Source organism: Erpetoichthys calabaricus, chromosome 17, assembly GCF_900747795.2.
Source record: "Erpetoichthys calabaricus chromosome 17, fErpCal1.3, whole genome shotgun sequence".
NCBI classification, from domain to species: domain Eukaryota; kingdom Metazoa; phylum Chordata; class Cladistia; order Polypteriformes; family Polypteridae; genus Erpetoichthys; species Erpetoichthys calabaricus.
This window is the reverse complement of record NC_041410.2, coordinates 29654353-29672801: the sequence shown is the minus strand read 5'-3', so window position 1 is coordinate 29672801 and position 18449 is coordinate 29654353. Positions and strand designations below refer to the sequence as shown.

Genomic DNA, 18449 nt, shown 5'->3' with positions numbered 1-18449 from the left:
GGCTACCGCTGCTATGCACATTACTTGAAGGTTGAAGTCAGCCAGTCGCATCCCGTCATGAAAGCCTTCTGCAGCTTGTTACTTCAGTCTCAATGCTTAGAGGAGGCCGTGGCTCAGAGGATCCAAGATGCAGAGGAAGGTCAGTACAAACACAGGGGATTTGTGTTCCAGATTTAGAATCCTGACAGCCATTCTTATTCTTTTAGCTGAAGAAGTGGAGCAGAGCGTCTGTAGTCGGAGTGGCTCAGACAGAATAGCGCTCGACTATTAATAATATTCTGAAATTCACATTCAAAATCACTGTCGCCGACATTAATTTTAAATGCTTTAGGCCTTGCATTCCTGTTTTTAACTTGATTGCTATTTGAGCATTTTGAAAATATTATATTTAAACATTACATGCTTCAAGAATACAAAGCTGTCACGGCTTCATTACAGTACTTAACTTTCCCCCAGGACGGGACTCATTTTGGATAAAGTGCAGTCCTTGACTTCACAGGGGTGCTGACCTCATGGGGTCCCCAAGGTTATAAATGAGCTCTACAACAAATAGCACAGTTTCCTTTAGGAAGAATTCAAATCTACGTAGCCTAGTCTTGCGCTTTTCGCAGAATACATGCCCCGAGCATTATACCAATTTGAAATCTGGTACCAAAGACCATGCATTATTCCAAATCCACTTTCATATTTGTGTAGCATTCCTGGATTTTCCTAGTCTTGCCTCCTGAAAGATTATCCTGCTGAAGATGTCCCATTTGCAGATGGCTGTAGCATTTATGCATGGATGTACCCATTCAGCAGTAATATGTGGGTTTTGTGATGTTCTTCTTGTGTAAAGGGTCTGACAACACACCACTCAATTTCAGTGTAACCATCATCCTACCAAATTCTTGTCCTCCCATCTGTATGAACTAGCAGGAACTGAGACTGATCAGATCAAGCAACATTTTTCTAATCCTCTGTTGTTTGTGTTCCTCAGCCTACCAGCTAATCATGGGTACACAAACTATAGAGAGTTCCTCTCCATTGCTGGATTCACCAGCTAGTTGACTAACTGTAACCCATCCTAATAAATTATGGCAGACTCCTAGACAGTTCATCATTGGTCTCTGTCTGGTCACAAGACTGTCATTGGTTCATGGATTTTTAGATGTTGGTCCATTCTCAGTTTAACAGTTTCGTGCATTAAAACTCCACCAGGGTGCTGCTCATGGCATATTCATATTGTTGTAATTAGAGCCCATTACTCCATTTAAAAATTGTCATTTTTTATTTTACTGTGTTAGCAGTAATGCCAGAGAAAAAAAAATGTAATCTCATGTTTTCATGCAGAAAAGAGATAACAGAGTTTTGATATAATAGTCCTCTATGATGACCATACCAGGACAACAGCAAACAATTTTAAAAATTTCCATTAAAAAAATCTCACTTCACATAATCCACATGTATATAAGGTCAACTATTGTTAAATAAGCCACCTCTGGAAAATGCTGTCATGAACTAAAATGGAATCTGCACACATGTGATTGAGCAGATGAACTGAAGACCCGCCTCCCTGCCTCATTCATTGGTCACGAGTCCAGCCCAGTAACAGCTCATTCATTGGCTGACGCTGCACTGCACACGTTATCAACAAAAAGCATGAACTGAGAGACTTGTAGAACTAAACATGAAAAGTTAATGATATACACATGGAACCATCATGAAGAGGAGAATACATCTCGTACTTGTGCATATCCGAGATGATTTAACAAACAGGAGGTCAAGTCACCCATGCAATTTCACAGATTGTCTCTGAATAATCCCACGGTACTACAGTTGTGCATCTACTATATAATAAAACACTAAGGTATGTGTGTGTCCAGTCCCTCTAAGCAATGTGATTGGTCAGTTTGGCTTTAGTGACGCAATGAAAGAGGAAGAGCGAGTGTGATATGCAGAAAGAGGAGTAAAGGCATATGAGGCAGGCTGAGAGAGTCACCTTCAAAGACAGCAAGTATAAAACCGGACAGGATGTGAGAAAGGGGTCTTGAAAACAATGACAGACTCTTAGAAGCACACATTCGAGAGAGAGAGCACCATTTAAGAGATACAAAGGAATGGCACTGAAGGTACGTAGAGCAAGAGATGAGAAATATTTTTTAATTATTCTATTTCCTGTCTTCAACATGTAATGTGGCTACTATGACTATAAATGTAACAATGGCAGGTTGGTCTACTTGCAAATGCTTGTTCACGTCTGAGCGTGTTCATTTTTGTCTCAGGAGAGTGGTTTCTGGAAGTGGTTTATTTAACAGTATTTGAGTAAAAGTACATGTATTTGGGATATTGTGTACAGGTTAAAGACTTACCATAAGGATTATGTGACACGGGTAACGTGAGATTTTTTTATGGATGTTGTTGATATTTGTTGTTGTGCGGCATTGGCCTCCATCGACACCTATTCCATCTATGAACCTTTGTTATCTCTGTTTTTTATGAAAACAGACATTGAAATGTATCTCAGCCATCACTACAAACTATAAGGGCTAAGTAATGTGTACAAAATACCTGGATAAGAGGATCAGTAAGTCAGATGGATAGATGGATCTCATTTTTTGGTGGACTATTCCTTTGAACCCTTAATCAGGACAAGTGTTCCCTAAACCACACAAAAGTGATTCATTGGTGTCTGCATTGTCTACACATTGGATGTCATCTGTCATCAAGTAATCAAAAATCTGACCACAGGACAGCTGTCATTTTTCCTAAATTAGCTTTCAGAGAAGATAGTAAAAAAAAATGAGGTTTCTTTTCACTTCTACGCCTTACTCTTCCTGACTGTAAAGCACAATGCATCTAGTACTAGGTACTTTTTTTATATCCCATCTTTAGGCCGCCTCACAATTTTATTTATCTGGTCCTGGTATCTTCTTCCAAAATTCTGGAGTCTGTCTTGCAGTGTTGTCCTCTAGTGGCTGCTCCGTACACTGTATGCCTGCACTCTGGCTTTCATTTACACTTATGTATTTAGTAAACCAATTGATCGGAGATGACTTAGAAATCATAGTTGTACATAGCAGCCATTTATAGTTGACCCCATCCCAAGATGTTTTACAAGTACACTACAAATATTTCTGTAATTCTGTCATATGAGTACAGGCAGGTGAAGTGTCTCACTCAGGGTCAGGGACTGAATAGGCACCCTTATGATTTATATTCCAGCATCTTATCCTGTGTGATGCCCACTCCTACACTGAGGGCCTACAGAGTGGACACTGCCCCCCTAGTGGTTTTCAGTTTGCCAGTACAGGTATTGCAAACTGCCATCTTTGACCTTACCAGGGTGCAGCAGCCCCTACAGGCTGTTTATTTTCTACCATCCTACCAATGAAACACAGAAGTGTTGTAGTAAATGTTGGATGGATCAGCCCAAGACAAACCTTTCTGCTCCCTATCCCTATTTTATAAGACAAGTGGTGGCAGTTACTTTGTGTTCACAGGTATCCAACTGGTGCAACAGGACAAGAAAAAGACAAAGATTTCCAAGTCCCGAGTGGCCCGGGCCAGGTGGTGGCTACTTTTCACTCTGGTCAACAACCCATCACTTGTGGCTTCTAGAAAGCACTTCCAGTGTCAGAGCGCTGAAGCTTTTTACAATGGGACACTGAACCGTGACAATAAGGGGAGTGAGAAGAAGCCTGAAAAAGCAGAGGCCTGAATGAAGTCACCTGTAAATCTGGCACCCAACAGCTTCCTTTTTCTGAACAGCAGCAGTAAGGAGGACATTCAACAAAATGGCATCATTAACCCTAGCAAAGAGTGCATGGCTGCAGGACCAGAAGGGAGCACTGCAGCACCCACCTATGTCTGTATGAAGCACTCCTCAGCCTTTCACTTTTAGTTAACAAATGTCCTGTTTAGATGAAGAAAGCCATTAAGTGGACAGGGCTGTTTAGCACTAATGAATGTAACTGTTACTGTAGGTTTACTTTGTGAGCAACCTGAGAATTTAGAATTCCGCCACGTGTTTAGATACAAAACGAATAAAGACATCTCTTCTCTTTGATCACCATGTTCAGAGGATTGTCTCTGTTTTCATCTCATGGTAAGTGGTGGGGGAGGATGCACATGTAGATACAAAGACTCTTAATCAAATGATTCATGAATAAATCACTCGCAGAAGAGGGTCATCATTGATTCTGGGACTTTCCTGCCCACTTCAGTTTGTCCCGTAGCCATGTATGCTTCAAATGAGCTCGTCTCCCCACAGGATGGTGATCATGCCACTAAACACTCCTTGCTCAGAGGATGCTATCTCCTGATCTCCATTGTTGGCATGGCCATTGCATGGCCTATCCAGCATTACTCACTTGAGTCCAGCCATGCCAGGGCTCTACTGCAGGTATAGTCAGTCTGGTGAACTTACTTCAAAATGGAAGATTCCTGCACTGGCACCTAACTTCGAGCCACCCAGATTCACACCTGCACAGCTCCAGTGACCAGGATTCAACTGATGTCCAAGCCACTGCCCACAGTGCTCAGTCTTAGTTGAATGGCATCTCTGAATTGGACCAGTGTTAAAACATTTGCTTTATAATGGACTGGAATTGGTCCTCACTTGGTTCCTGCTGTTTTTGCTACTCCACATTTGGTTCCTTGTGAATTGCAATGCAAAGTGAGTTAGGAAAATGGATGGATTCTGAACCCCAGACAGCACTGAAATGAATCTACTTTTGGCTTGAAATGGAACACTTACTGTATGAATACTGATGCCCCCCAGCCTTTGACCACACTATTTTGGATACTGCTGACCATGGTGTTCTCTGGAATGAGAGGGGACGTATTCATCTTTGATCGGCTTGACCCTTTTAGTGCAGCTACAGCATCACCTTGAAGTAATTTAATCAACCTCACTGTACAGGTTATGATTCCTAATCTGAATTTTCAGTATCAGCCATACTTATCCAGATTCTACTGGATTGGCATCCCATACTGTTCATAAAAATGCCCCCATCTTTTGTAGGCTCTTCAAAGTTTGTTTCCTCAAAATCTAACATGCATTTAAAGATCTTTGAATTTCATCTTGTTTCTATTAAATATAATGTTGCTTAGTTTATAAAGTTAAGGGCTGTGGTTTTGGTGACCACTCCTGACTAAAGGCATGACCCTGACCGAGTCAATTAATCAGCCCTTACCTTAGTACTGTAAAGTGCCCTTGGATGAGGAGCCCTATTGAAAGACACCACATCAAATAAAGATGATGGTTGGTTCGCTTTCTCAAGGCAGCATCTAAACTGAAACCCAGAAGCTTCCTCCAATACAAATCATGGTGGTAATGTGGTGTAGCAGTTAAAACCTTGGACCTCAAAACCTGAGATTAGGGATTGAAGTCCCACTGCTGACACCTTGTGACCTGCCTCTGCTCAAACAGGAAAATCACAAGAAATGTCACCAATTGTATCTCATGTTAATGTTATAAGTCATCTTGGAGTAATACGGTAATATTATGTCCTAAAAAACACTCCTGTCCACTTACAAATATTTCCAAATAAAACACCTGGTAAAAATCCGTGTAAAGGTGGATGTCTTTCTCTATGTGTGGGATCCACACCTTGGACTCACCTTGGATTGGCTGGAATTCTACTTGAACCCATCAGGCACAAACAGAAACTTTAAGACATTTGCAAAAACGTATATTCCAGGTGCTGGTTTACATACAGTGAGCACTGTACAAAGACATGCAGTAGACTCCAAATCATTAGATGACATTTGGAATCCTGTCAAAGACGCCCCTTCATCCTGAGTAGGAAATGCCCCAGGGTGCCGTTCCCTTTGACAGTTTTCCTGTTACAGGGGCTTTTACTCTGTTGCCTTGAGGCTGACAGTCATTGAATATTTGATGTATTGTTTAATTTCTTGCTTGCGTCATATTGCCTTTGATGCTTTTGTGTAAGTGAAGATTGATTGACTGATTTGGATAACAACATACGATCAGCTTTTAACAAAATATTAACCGTTTTCTTCCATGGAATAAAATGATCTTCCCTACTCTCACTGTTTGTCTGATATTAAGGTGATTGTGTGTGGTGCAGATCAGTGGTCCTCAGGCTCAGTCCTGGCAGTCCATTGTGGCTGCAGGGTTTTGTTCTTCTCTTTTTCATTGGCCTCCTGGCCTTATCAAGCAAGCTGTGATTTCCCAGTTTCTGTTTTTTAGGAGCAATGGAGAAATAACGCAACTACGTTTGGCAGGTTTTTATTAAAATGTGCCATGCATTTGTGTATGTTACATGGGGATAGTTTAGTGTGTTTTTTAAAACTATTTTTGAAAATTTTCATCATCATCAGTTTCCATTGTACCTTTCCAGGTATTTTGGTTAATTAATCCGTTATTTACTAAAAAGCATGTTTGTGGTTGGATGCTAAACTACACTCATAGCATAAATTTGGAATTTTTCAAGTCAAAGTTAATTCTTCACGAACATGGTATATATGCATTTGCCCTGTAAAATTGTGTTCTAAAGTTAAATGCTTTTTATAAATGTAAAAAAATATCTTGCCTTCACTGGTATTTTTCAATGGAGGCTATGGGGCACCGAGGAAAACCTTAAAAACTTACCAAATATGTCCATTTTTGACATGACAGCTGTCGAGTATTGACCTGCACCTTCTGTGATCTTGAAATATTTATGTTTCTCGCGCTACTTTTCTTGTGGTAAGGATACGTTTGCTATTCACATAAACACAGACGTCAATCAAAGCAAAACCAACCATGTGGCAAAAAAAAGAGTACATGGGTGGTGAAAGGTTGTTACCCACTGAGGTGTTGGGTGGTCTTTTGGCCTGGAACCCCTGCAAATTTTGTTGTTTACTTTTTTTTTCCAGGTTACCTGGAATATTTTGTATATTTTTTTGTCCAACTTGACCATCTGAGTTTACCATCAATCTGTCATTTAGAAACTTTAAATATAAACAATTGTATATTTTAAGGACTCTGTTTCTCTTAACTATATCATCTTTCTTATATAAGTGCACATTATTTATCTATTTTTTGTATACTATTATTTATTGTTATTCTTACCTAAATTTCTTTTTTTTTCTTTTGCATGTAATTACCTTTTTGACATCTCATAAAGCACTTTGAGCTTCATCCTTTGTATATATATGGATATAAAAATGTTGAACAGGGAAACTAAGTGCTCAGTGATCGTGCATGGCTATTTGATGAAGCAAATAACATGTATAAACTATTTTTTAATGTGTGCTTAATCACAAGACGCATAACAATACTTGACAACTATCTTGGCTCAAAAAAGGCAGCTTGGTTGGGCAATGCGATGTAGTGGTTTAGGCTTTGGGTCTTAACCACTACATGGTTATGGCTTCAAATCCTGCCATTCACACTGTGTGACCCTGAGCAAGTCACTTCACCTGCCTGCACTCCAATTGGAAAACCAAAAAAGAAATTGAACCAATTGTATCTCAAATGTTGTAAGTCACCTCAGATAAAGGCATCAGTCAACTGGATGTGTTTGGTATGTTTTTAAGCTTTTCCTCAGTGCCTCCATTGTAAAGCTCAAGTGTGGGTAAGATATTTATTTAAAACTATAGAAAGCGCTTAACTAAGAACACCATTTTGCATTGCAAATGCATATATATATATCATGATTGTGAAGAAATAACTTCAAATTTAAAAATATGGAATTTATCCTTTAAAATTAAACTGGCCATAACGGCTCTTCAGAGCAATGCCATAGAACAAGGCCAGATCTACGAGGGGTGCTGCAAAGGGCTATGCTCCCCCAGAAATTTGCTTTGCCACCCCTAACCATGATCCAAACTCATAATTATGTCCATACCCCCCGATCCCCCCACTTTTCGATGGGGCTGCTAACTGCACCACCAGCATCAGCATTCTTAAACAAGCCCAGCCATATGGGAACCATTTTTGGTTGCCAAAAGAACCAAGTAAAAGAAGGTTCAGGAAAGAATCTGTTTCTTTTCATCTGTAATAGATTCCATAAATAGCTATGAATAGATAATAACATATCTGTAAAATACCGATTGATTCATGAATTTTAAAGGCCTCTTGCTGCCTACAATCACACAGGTTACGTTCAGGTTTTCTCAATCTGTTGGTTTCCTGCTACATTGTCTACTATATTTTAAAGATTTCTGTTTTTTTCCATATATTTAGGAACCTTTTCACAGACCAAAGAACCAATCTGATATGCAAAGAACCCTTCAAAGATTCCCATTTACAACCCGTAAAGTAGCATTATAGAATCAATATTTGTTTGAGTATAGAGGCAGTTTTTCAGCATTCAGTATTGTTAATCCTTGTATCTTCTCAGCTCTCTGTTAATTGTTATTATCCAATTAAGGGGAGACTTAAACATTTAAAGCTATAGCAGAAATACAAAAAATCCCAATTGTCTGACACATGTAAAAATCACACTCCATTGCTCTTCTTCTTCAGAATAAGAGGAGAGAAAAGAGACGAACTAATGAAATGAGATCAATAAGAGGTAAGATGACTCACTGATTGTGAAACTGGGAGGGACAAACACCTGCAGCCACAGTGGTCTCCAGGACTGAGTTTGAGAACCCCTGATTTAGAGGCATAGAAGGGCTCCCAGGTAAATAAAAGATACCAACAGCACTTAAACGGAGACTGTGAGGCAGCACCGGTGCCCCCCTCCTGCCACTTTGACTTTGGGGTACATTCCAGAGTTTGCGAAGCTGGCATGTTTTCTCTGTGCTCACCATCAAAGTGTCGGATGTTTTCTTTACAAAAGTGCTGTCAAAATAAGCGAGTGAATGACAAGCGCTTGTGGGCGGGGTTTCACGTGGGCGTGGCCTTGTGTGAATTCGGGCGAAACGAATTCTACCTTCCACTCTGGCCGTGATGCTTAAGTGTATTGAGTGGCTGTTTCGTCTGAAAACAATGGTTTCTTTCTATGCGGCCATTCTCCTTTTTCTCAACTAAGGTATGAAATCTCCCCAAAGTTGATAATTCTGGCAAAGACCTTACGTCTGGCCGACCACTGACTTGAATTTCTCAAATGTTCTGACTTCTGGCGTCCTTTTCGCTTGTCTGTTTTTCTAGGACGGTGGATTTGGCAAAGTGGTACACAATGTCTATAACAGTAATAGTATTGTTTCTTTTTTCTGTTAATTTTTTTTCCATTATAGCGCTGCCATATTTTCTAAACCCTTGTGTGAGTGTATTTGTCATCCCCGACACAACCCATCGGTATTACGGATTAATTATAAGGTTCATTTCAAGGTGATAAGGGGTCGGATATTCTGATCATTTCCTCGAGGCACGTAGTGGAGGTTTGGGAGGTGGAGATGAGCTTCATTGCCTACACAGCGGTGCCTGAAGTGGATCTGCAGTACATGAGCGAGCGCTGGTACCCAATGCTTAAAACTGACGTCTTCCTGCAGAGCGTGGAGTTTGGTACACGATGAGAGGGCGCTTCGAGCGATACAAGAATAGTCGATTGGAGAGTAGGGGGGTAGATTCGAGCGACGCGACCGGGGGATGGAGGTCGTCGGGACTGATAGAATAAGCGTGAATCGGTGCGTTTCGATTACACGCTGCCAGGACGCATTGCCGGTACACTTTTAAAAAGCGTGTATTTTTCAGAGCGGTGCCATAAGGGAAACATTTTTGATTCCGAAAAGAACAATCATCCTGAAGGAACCAGAAAGCACCTTTTATTTAAATCCGTAACAGATTCCACGAATAGCCATGAATAGATGATTACAGATTTGTGAAATACCAAGAAATTCCAGATTTTGAAAGGACTCTTGCTGCATATAACAAAAGGCTGAGTTCAGATTTTCTTGATCTGTCGCATTCTGCTTGTAGCCTCCAATACCTTAAATGATTGCTGTTTTGTCCACATATTAGGAAGCTTTTCAAAGCTCAAAGAACCGATTTCATGAGATTTAAAGCTTTCTCAGAATGAAAACGGTTCTTTTATCAATCAGTGGTGCTGCGATAAACCACATAACCCAGAAGAGCGCCATGGCCAGCAGCTACACCACCTGTGCTTCAGAATACGTCATCCACCTAAAGCGAAGTATGTATGGGTCCGGTCAGTACATGGGTGCGAGACCATCTACAAAAATGAAGGGTTGGTGCAGAAAGGAGTGTTGGTGAGGCCAACAGGAGGCGCTTAACCTGTGGTCTGTGTGTGGATCCCAGTGCAGTGACGGGGACACCGTGTTATAAATGTGTCACCGTCCTTGAAACCGATGTCCTGACCAAACTGCAATTTACGGCCTCGTCCATTCTTGCCTAGTCTCTGATTGGCTATTTCTCTCACCCAATCACTGCCTAATATCTGGCGCGTCGTGAGTGTACTAACACAGTGGGGTAGCGGTCGCATCATTCAGGTGGGTGCTACACATTGGTGGTGTTTGAGGAGATTCTCCCTCTGTCTATATAACGCGCGCGAGGAGCGGGAAAGACGCTATATAAATGCTATTGATTAGTTGGCAATTTTCAAGAATATACGAACAGCTAAAGCTCGGAGGTGTACGGTACCGCCCAGCTACACAGTAAGAAAAGCCTGGAGGAAGGCTGTCTGAACTACGGGGGTTGAATTGTGAAGCATCCTAGTGAGGTGTCGCCATGATAATCGCGAGATAGTCGAGCATCATTAAATATTCATTACGAGAAATCCAAACCAAGAAGGAAATATGTGAAAGTTCTATCCGCACTAAATCCGTTCCCGAATTATGAAACCATTGTTCCTACTCTGTGTCTGTAAAATTATAGTAAAATTGCTTACATTATTTTGGGGGGTTGCAATTGGCCCAGGAGGCACGATCGCAGTAATTTGATGAAGATGACAGCTTATTCTGTACAGTGTTAACACAATTATCATTTTGCACTTCGCAGAGAGTGTGATGTGCGCTATGCAAATGAACATGTAAATTTGTTCCAATTATTTAAATCGTTCGCTTATACAATTCACTGTACATTTCTATTTATAATTACCTCTATTATATCTTCCTCTCACAAACCAAGGAGGACGTGCAAGTAGATGTGTGGTTACGCTAGAATGACGCGTGGTGTTTAAGTGAATGAGAGGCCACGGCGTCCCGTCCAGGGTTTGCTTCTAAAGCTCTAATGAGAATAACTAATTCAGAGTCAATTAAATTATATGAATTCGTGCAACAACAAAGCAATCATTTTAACTGTAAAAATATTGATTTTATTTTATCCCCGGAATAACACCGAAAGCCTGGAACTGTTTACGCGACTGCACTTATACGCTGTTGGGACAAAATCACTTTAGTGCTCCGTCTTTGACGGTCTGGTTGTCTTCTAGAACATTAAATAGCGTGGCTGATGCGTCTGAAAAACAAGGGATGTCCTTCTAGGAGGCCACTTACTGTTATACGCTCACTTTTGGGGAGAGGCTGCAGCAGAAACCGAGAATAACCATTCGACGTTCCGAAAGGCGCACACATTTATTTGAGATTATATTGGTCTAGCTTGTTATATTATGTGATAGGGCAGACGAAAGAAAATGTATATTTTTGCATCTTATAAAATAATACACGCATACTGAATTTTTGATAGCTACTTATTTCTTCATCTTCAATTATTCGTTGCAGAAAGAAAGTCAATTGTTCATGCCACGGTGTAGCTTACAGAATTCAAGCTTGTTACATTGGTAGTCAATAATAAGGATGAAAATTTGATTTTACGTCCATATGCGTATTCATTCTGTGAAGATGCAACAAATCGCATTTGCTAACGCAGAGCACTCAGGCCTACAATCGGTGCTTTTAGGCGCGGTTTACCTTGGAAAGCAGTGCGATTTAAAACGGCACGAGTTCTCAAAGAGTCGACTGCACGGAAATCCATGAAGCTAACTCATAAAGCATTCAATCCTGTTACTGAGCCGCACAAAGCGGGACGAAATCCAGGCAACACCGGGCTCAGCCTATATGGACCAGGCCTGGACGGGACGTTAGACTGGAAAAACTCTCATGCAGAGACACCAGTGAACCGGCGCATATGTTGGATGTCGAAGGCATCTGGAGTATGTGGAGAGAGACTGAGAGAGCCGACTCTTGAAAATAAAAGTGTGATAGTGAATTTCTTTGAAAAGAACCATCCACTGGAAGAATCAAGAATTTAGATTCCTAACAGACACCATCAATAACCACGAGTAGATGATAATAGATGGGTTTCTGGTTTTAAAAGGATTCTTGCTGTATGTAATCATTCGGGCTAAGTTCAGGTTTTCTTGATGTTTTGTATTCTGTTAGGTAGCCTACTATTCATTCAAGATTTTTACTTTTCCTATTAGGAACCTTTTTAAAGCCTTAAAGACTCGATTTCACATATATCTTTCCAGAATGGAGTGAATCTATAAAAAAACAGTTCTGGATCTATAAAAACCAGTAAAGTGCCATTACAGAACAACTATTTTAACAGTGTACATTCTTAAAAATGCTGGCTCTTTAATGGCAAATCCTTACTGGGTTGTGTGGTTCCTCGTAGACCTATTGCTTGTCAAAGATCCATTCATTCAGGAAAGGGCTCATTGCATATGAAGTTGATTCTTTGTGCTTTGAAAAACGCACCGAAATCTTTAGTGTGTGGTATTTCACAAACATGTTACCATCCATTTATGCTTTTTACTGCATGGAGCCTGTTAAATATTCTAAATAAATACAAGAGTTCGTTCTAAAGCCTTTTCGGTGAATGAGTCTTTTGGGACCCTAAAATGGTTCTCCTATATGTCATCAGTCTGAAGGACAAGTCCGGCACTTTTATTTTTAGGCAGAACGCGCATACTCCACACAGACGACACCAGGGCTCCATGGGACTTGAACCCATGTCTGTAGATGCACGGAGCTGCAGCGCTCCAGCCACCATGAGCCTGTTTGCAGCTTTCATTCGTGTATTTACATTTCTTAAATGATCTCGCAATGGCGTTTCTTTTTAACACCATATTGCAATTTAAATAAAAGCGAACAATTGTACAGGAGATGCTAACAAGCTGATAATTAAGATGCAGACAAGCGGGGATGGTGCGTAGGTGTCTTATTTATTTTATATTTCTCTCGCACAGATGGCATCGCCGAGCCCGCTTTACTAGAATGCGCTGTTATGTTTTTGCGTTTCTTTCTATCTGCCGCTTACTACTTTGATACTCACGTATCCACCAGATATCGGTCTGATGAAGCTTTCTTTCAAATGGACAAAAAATGAAAAATGATGTTTCCCCCCATAAGTAAGCCCTTCCACACATTAACATCGCATTAATGGAATGAAGTGTCTCTTTTCATTCTCTTAAAGTGAAACGCCTGACACGTGTTAATTCAAAAATAATATGAATGAGCTACAAGTTTAGGTTTGTGTTCCGAATGTTATTTTATATACGCTTTGTTTAATGAGATCGTGAGGCCCGGCGTTTCGTTGCGTTCTCTTTGTTCTCTGACAATAAAGAAAATGTGTCCATTTCTCATTCTCATTATTTTATTTAATACACTTACATAAAATCATATCAAAAACGCCAAAGGCTAGATGTGAAACATTTCTGAACAGTCACTAGAAATGCACTTGTTATCAGTTTGAAGAATCACACAAAGTAGGCTATAACTTCCCGACGAAACTGACATTTTCTGTAAATCTCTTAAGATCTGCATTCTTTTTGAGTTAAGCGGCTTACACGATACATTAACATGAAGAATATCTAACAAGTCCTATGCTCTACTATCGAAAACACGTTCAAATACGGATGTGTGACATGCCAAACAGACAGCAGGTTCTAAGAAGGAGACACGGGGATGGACACGGCTGCAGAGAGGAGGGGGCACACACTAGAACTGAGCACGGCTGTGCCCCAGAGCAGCTCTAACGGTACACGGAACACGGCTTACTTTGTCATTTTTTTAGGGGCCAGGGATTCTTCCAGCACTTTTCAAATGTTAAACTGCATGTCTACTTCACAGAATATGAAAACAGTCAATATACACACACGCAGTCACGAATGTCGCTGTCCAGCACCTCGACTGTCTGAAGCAAGTGCCAGTGAAAAACCACGATGAGGTTACGTAGTCGAGAGCCCTGAGTAAAGAGAGAAGACGGCTCTGCTGAGCTGGACTTCATTTTACGTTGCTTGTTTAGTTTTCGGTGACCCAATATAATGATTTCATTTTACATTCTAATTGAGTTATTAAAGCCCAGTCACCTGGCACTTAAAAATACAAGACGGCTTGGCTAATAAGTGATCCCCTTACACTGCCGAGGATAATTTCTAGGGGGCTTGCTCTGACACCTCGGCTGGGATTTTTAGTGCTTATATGAAAAACTAAATAAAAAAGAAAAGAAAGAAACAGAAGCACCTAAGAGTGCGCCTTCTTTTTATCAGGGCTCGTATTAAACACTATCCGTGAAGTACTCCTGTTTTAACAATATTGTGCTTCTGGCCGTCAGCGACCTGATTGTTTGTAGTTGCCATTAATCTCTGGAGAGATATTCACGGCCTCGGCCCCCAGCGGTAAGCGATCACTGTACTCGGACCCCACTTCGAATTCCTCCTGATTGGTTTTGGATTGAGAGCCGGGAATAGATTCGTTTACAATGCTCTCGTCCGCCTCCATTTCTGCCTCCACCTCTTCCCCGTCCCCCGCCGTCTCTCCCATCTCACTCGCATTGTAATTCTTTTCCGAATCCGCATAAGACGCCCTGGGGTCAAAATCGGCGACCATGTGCTTCTCCATTTGATCGGGATTTTGTGTTTTCATGATCAACTTATAGGTCTTGCCTTGGTATTTGTAAAGCAGGTGGCAGCAGGTGGCCCCCAGCAGTGGAACCGTAGCAATGGCCAGCAAAAACGTGCTCACCACCACGATGATCAACAAGGAAGGAACTTTCCTTCTCGTGGTGAAAACAACCTGCACCTGACAGTCATCTCCAGTGTAAGTGAGGCACAGGGTGTAGTTGGTACCCGGATGGAGGCCTTGGAATTGATAGGCATTAACCCCCGCCTCGATCTTGGACCACTGGACCAAAGAGTGGCCGTTCCCCGCATCTACGCACAAGTAAAGCATTTCCAAGTGTGCCTTTTCCACGGAGGTCTGTAACGCGGTCAGCTGAACTTTGGCCTCCGTTTCAGAGACTTCCAAGGCAATGACACCGAAGTCAAAAGTGTGCCGTTTCTGATCCTCGGTACTTTGGTTGAATGCGTGATTGGAGATGTACTGAGTTCTGTCCCTGATGCCGCACTTCTGCGTGATTACGGGAGCCCCGGAGGCGACCGCTGCACCCCCTCGCTCCGTGGCCACGGAGTAAGTAGCCTTCGTGGGGCCGGTGATCGTGATTTCCGAGTCCGGAAGGCTAATCTCGTGGTTTTTGAAAACGTTCACGCCGGATTTCCCTTCAGAGATGGCGTTCTTGTCAAAGATACGCTCTTGCATCGTGTTAACCGCACCTTTGCCGATGCCCGACACCGCCACCTTAACTGTGCTCTCTTTGCTCCCTTGATCGTTTTTGGCAGAGCACACGTAACTGCCGTTATCCCGCTTACTGATATGCGGGACGATCAGCGTTCCGTTTTTAAACACCAAGAAGCGTGTGGCCGTGTTTTGGGAGTCCTCTAAGGGTAGATCGTGATTTTCCGTGTGACCTACTGGCAGGTTAAACTGGATGTTCTGGTTGCCGGTCCTGATGTTCCACTTCACCTCTGGTTTGGGACTCCCGCTGGTGTTGCAATGAAGCGTTAGGGTCATGCCTTCCACGAGCACGGTGCTGTCAAGACTGGGCAGAGTAGAGATCGATACGCTTGGGGGTACGCATTGGAGCTTTGGCAGTTTTGAAATCTGGATCCCTTTGAAATCTTCCGGAGACTCACATACGATAGATTCCTGCTCGGGGATGGAGATAAGCGCACCTTCAATCCAGTCTTTCAGCCAGTAGAGAGTGCAGGTACAGCTGAACGGGTTGTTATAGATTTGGAGATGTGACATTGAGCTCAAGGAGTCGAAGGTGCCCTGTAGTATGGAGGTAAACCTGTTGTTGTTAATTCTCAGGGATCGCAAGTCTTTGAGAGTAGAAAAGGCATCTTTCGGAAGGTTAACCATGTGGTTGTTGTTCATTTTCAGAAGCTGTAAAGCTGTGAGATTGTAGAGGTCTTCCCAAGGGAAATGGGCAATCTGGTTATAGCTAAGATCCAGATTCCGCAACTGGACAAGTACTGCCAAAGTGCCCTTCTCGATGGTCACGATTTCGTTGTGGGCCAGCCATAGAGAGGTGACTTGGGTGACATTTGCGAAAGAGTTTTTCAGTAAGGACTTGATTTTGTTCGCGGTTAAGCTAAGTGTGGTCACGTTGGATGGCAGTCCTTCGGGCACGACTTGCAGTTCTTTGTAGGCGCAGTCCGTAAATTGATGCGCGTATTTGTCGGTGCAAATGCAAGGTTCGGGGCAGCTCTGGGCGGCTCTCATGAAAAAAGTCCACAGGACTAAGCAGCGCATGTATGCCATCATGCCCGGTGCCTGTAAACAAAGCACATGCATAGATTAGTGGGTCCAACCGCCACCTGCAGTCCGACATATAATTAACACTGTAATGAAGTCCGTTAGCCCGGCACAGTAACAGGAAACGTCCACTTGAACACCAATTCGTGCTCATTGTGAGTAACACCTCTCTAAAATAAATGAGCAATATTTTATGTTGGGCTTCACATCTGAACACAAAGAGCGAGTGGTTCTACTCGTTTTAAATCGGTACATCACATTGGTACCGCCTCAGAATGGAAAATCATCATCCTTATTGAAATGCACCCTACATATGACTTGTTGAGTTTTCGAGCTCATATAAGAATGAATCTGACTCCACTGGATCGGCACTCCCTGACACTTAGTAGAAAATTGAAATATCCGTCGTGCTAGAAATAAAAATTCGATTCTGAAAGTTTAGATGTCCTTTTATTTCAGGACACTGCGGCAATGCCTTGAATTTTCGACATACCTTTTTCTCTCTATAGATAACACTATATTTCAAATGAATTGTAGCATATACACGACTATAAATGTAGCACACAGAATGAACACTTATTTACTAATCCAGTTTACGATTAATACGCGTTTACTGATGAAACCTGCATGGTTTATAAAACCTCAGTATAATTAAACGTGACTTCATTTTCCTGTAGTCTAACGTATTATCATGCTTCTCTTTCATTACAAATCCATTTAACGTGCACAATTTAAATCTCAATATTTAGACCTTAACATCAAATAAAGCTTTACATGTCAAGCTTACCTTCTTCCAAATGGTACAGATTCTTAAAAATCTCGATGGACCGGGAAACTATAAATCCTTCAGGAGAAATAAGACAGCAAATTAACGGATGTCTTTTTCATCTAGTTTATCCATTCCCATTCGAAACTTTTTTAAGACGAGTATTTCCTTTGCCAGGCTCATTTTCCTTGCTATGCGAAGCGCGAAGACCCGAAGCTGCTCTTCTTTTTCTGTTCAGTTCGCTTTGCATTTGTTGCGCGCACCCGCTTGGCTGCTGAAAGGAAGGTGGTGCCGGGAGCGCGCAACCTCACCCATTTCCAGCCTGCTTTCTTTTTTTTATCAGCGTTAAAGACACAGAGCCCCGCGCGCCTTATGAAATTTTTATTGCAGTGATGCCCTGCCCCGATGTTTCTTTTTTCTTTTTTCCAGTAATCGCCATTTTATGAATGCCCATTCGTTTCATTTTTAAACCGACGTTCATTCAAAGGCAGGCGATAAAAACAAGCTGAAGCGTCGCTTTTTTCTGCGAAAGTAGATTTTCTGAACTATATGAACAGTGTAGGGAGTAATGTTCTGTGAAAAAAGCGAATTTTGAGGGGCAACAACATTTAAAGTCTACAAAGGAGTAACTTGTTCCAAAACAGTTGAGCCGACTTAGCTCTTCTACACTTAAATCCAATTTCGAAAAACCTTACCCGTTATGGGTGGTGTACACGGGGCTCGTTTTTATATTTGACATCGTCTAATGTAATTTGGAAGAAAGTACCAATTCTTTCGGAAGATAAAAAGGCGGAACGTCAGTCCATTCTTCTATATCCAACCAGCAGTGTTTCCTGCCCACATGATGCAGTTAGAGTAGGGCGGATCCGGAGCCCACCCGAGCAGCGCTGGGCGCAGCGCAGGAGTGAAGGATGGACGAGCGCCAACGTGCACCTCCCACACTCCCTCAAAATGGGGGGCAAATCTGGCGGAAACAAAGGAGTCATCAAAAGTCTATCTTTAAAGCGAATTGTGTTCGTCGTAAATAAGAAATTGATGAGTTGTTCATTGCTGAGTGATATGCTTGCATCTTCCTTTTGGTTTACTTTCATTACAGAATATGAAATTACTTTATTGTAAAGAAGATATTCCTTATTGTCTGCGTGATTTAAATGTATATGCAAAAAGAGCCATCCACGACTCGTTGCAA

The 18449-nt window shown here is 41.8% G+C and overlaps 2 protein-coding genes across 5 annotated transcripts in view; one reads left to right on the top strand and one right to left on the bottom strand.

Moving 5' to 3' along the window:
- The window catches only part of stra6 (signaling receptor and transporter of retinol STRA6), a 99815-nt gene extending 95767 nt beyond the window's left edge, over positions 1-4048 (top strand). For all 4 annotated transcript variants that reach the window (XM_028823199.2, XM_028823200.2, XM_051920631.1 and 1 more), the window contains 2 exons: positions 2-139; positions 3483-4048. In XM_028823199.2, coding sequence (XP_028679032.1) covers positions 2-139; positions 3483-3700 — 356 coding nt within the window. In that variant the 3' untranslated portion in view covers positions 3701-4048. The remainder of the gene's footprint in view (position 1; positions 140-3482) is intronic.
- A 9848-nt stretch (positions 4049-13896) lies between these two features.
- islr2 (immunoglobulin superfamily containing leucine-rich repeat 2) lies at positions 13897-17754 on the bottom strand. Its single transcript, XM_028823376.2, has 2 exons — positions 17282-17754; positions 13897-16512 (listed from the first exon to the last, which is right to left on the bottom strand). Exon 2 carries the CDS (start codon positions 16501-16503, stop codon positions 14449-14451), a length of 2055 nt encoding a protein of 684 aa, XP_028679209.1. The 5' UTR covers positions 16504-16512; positions 17282-17754; the 3' UTR covers positions 13897-14448.
- Between the last annotated feature and the right edge of the window lie 695 nt (positions 17755-18449).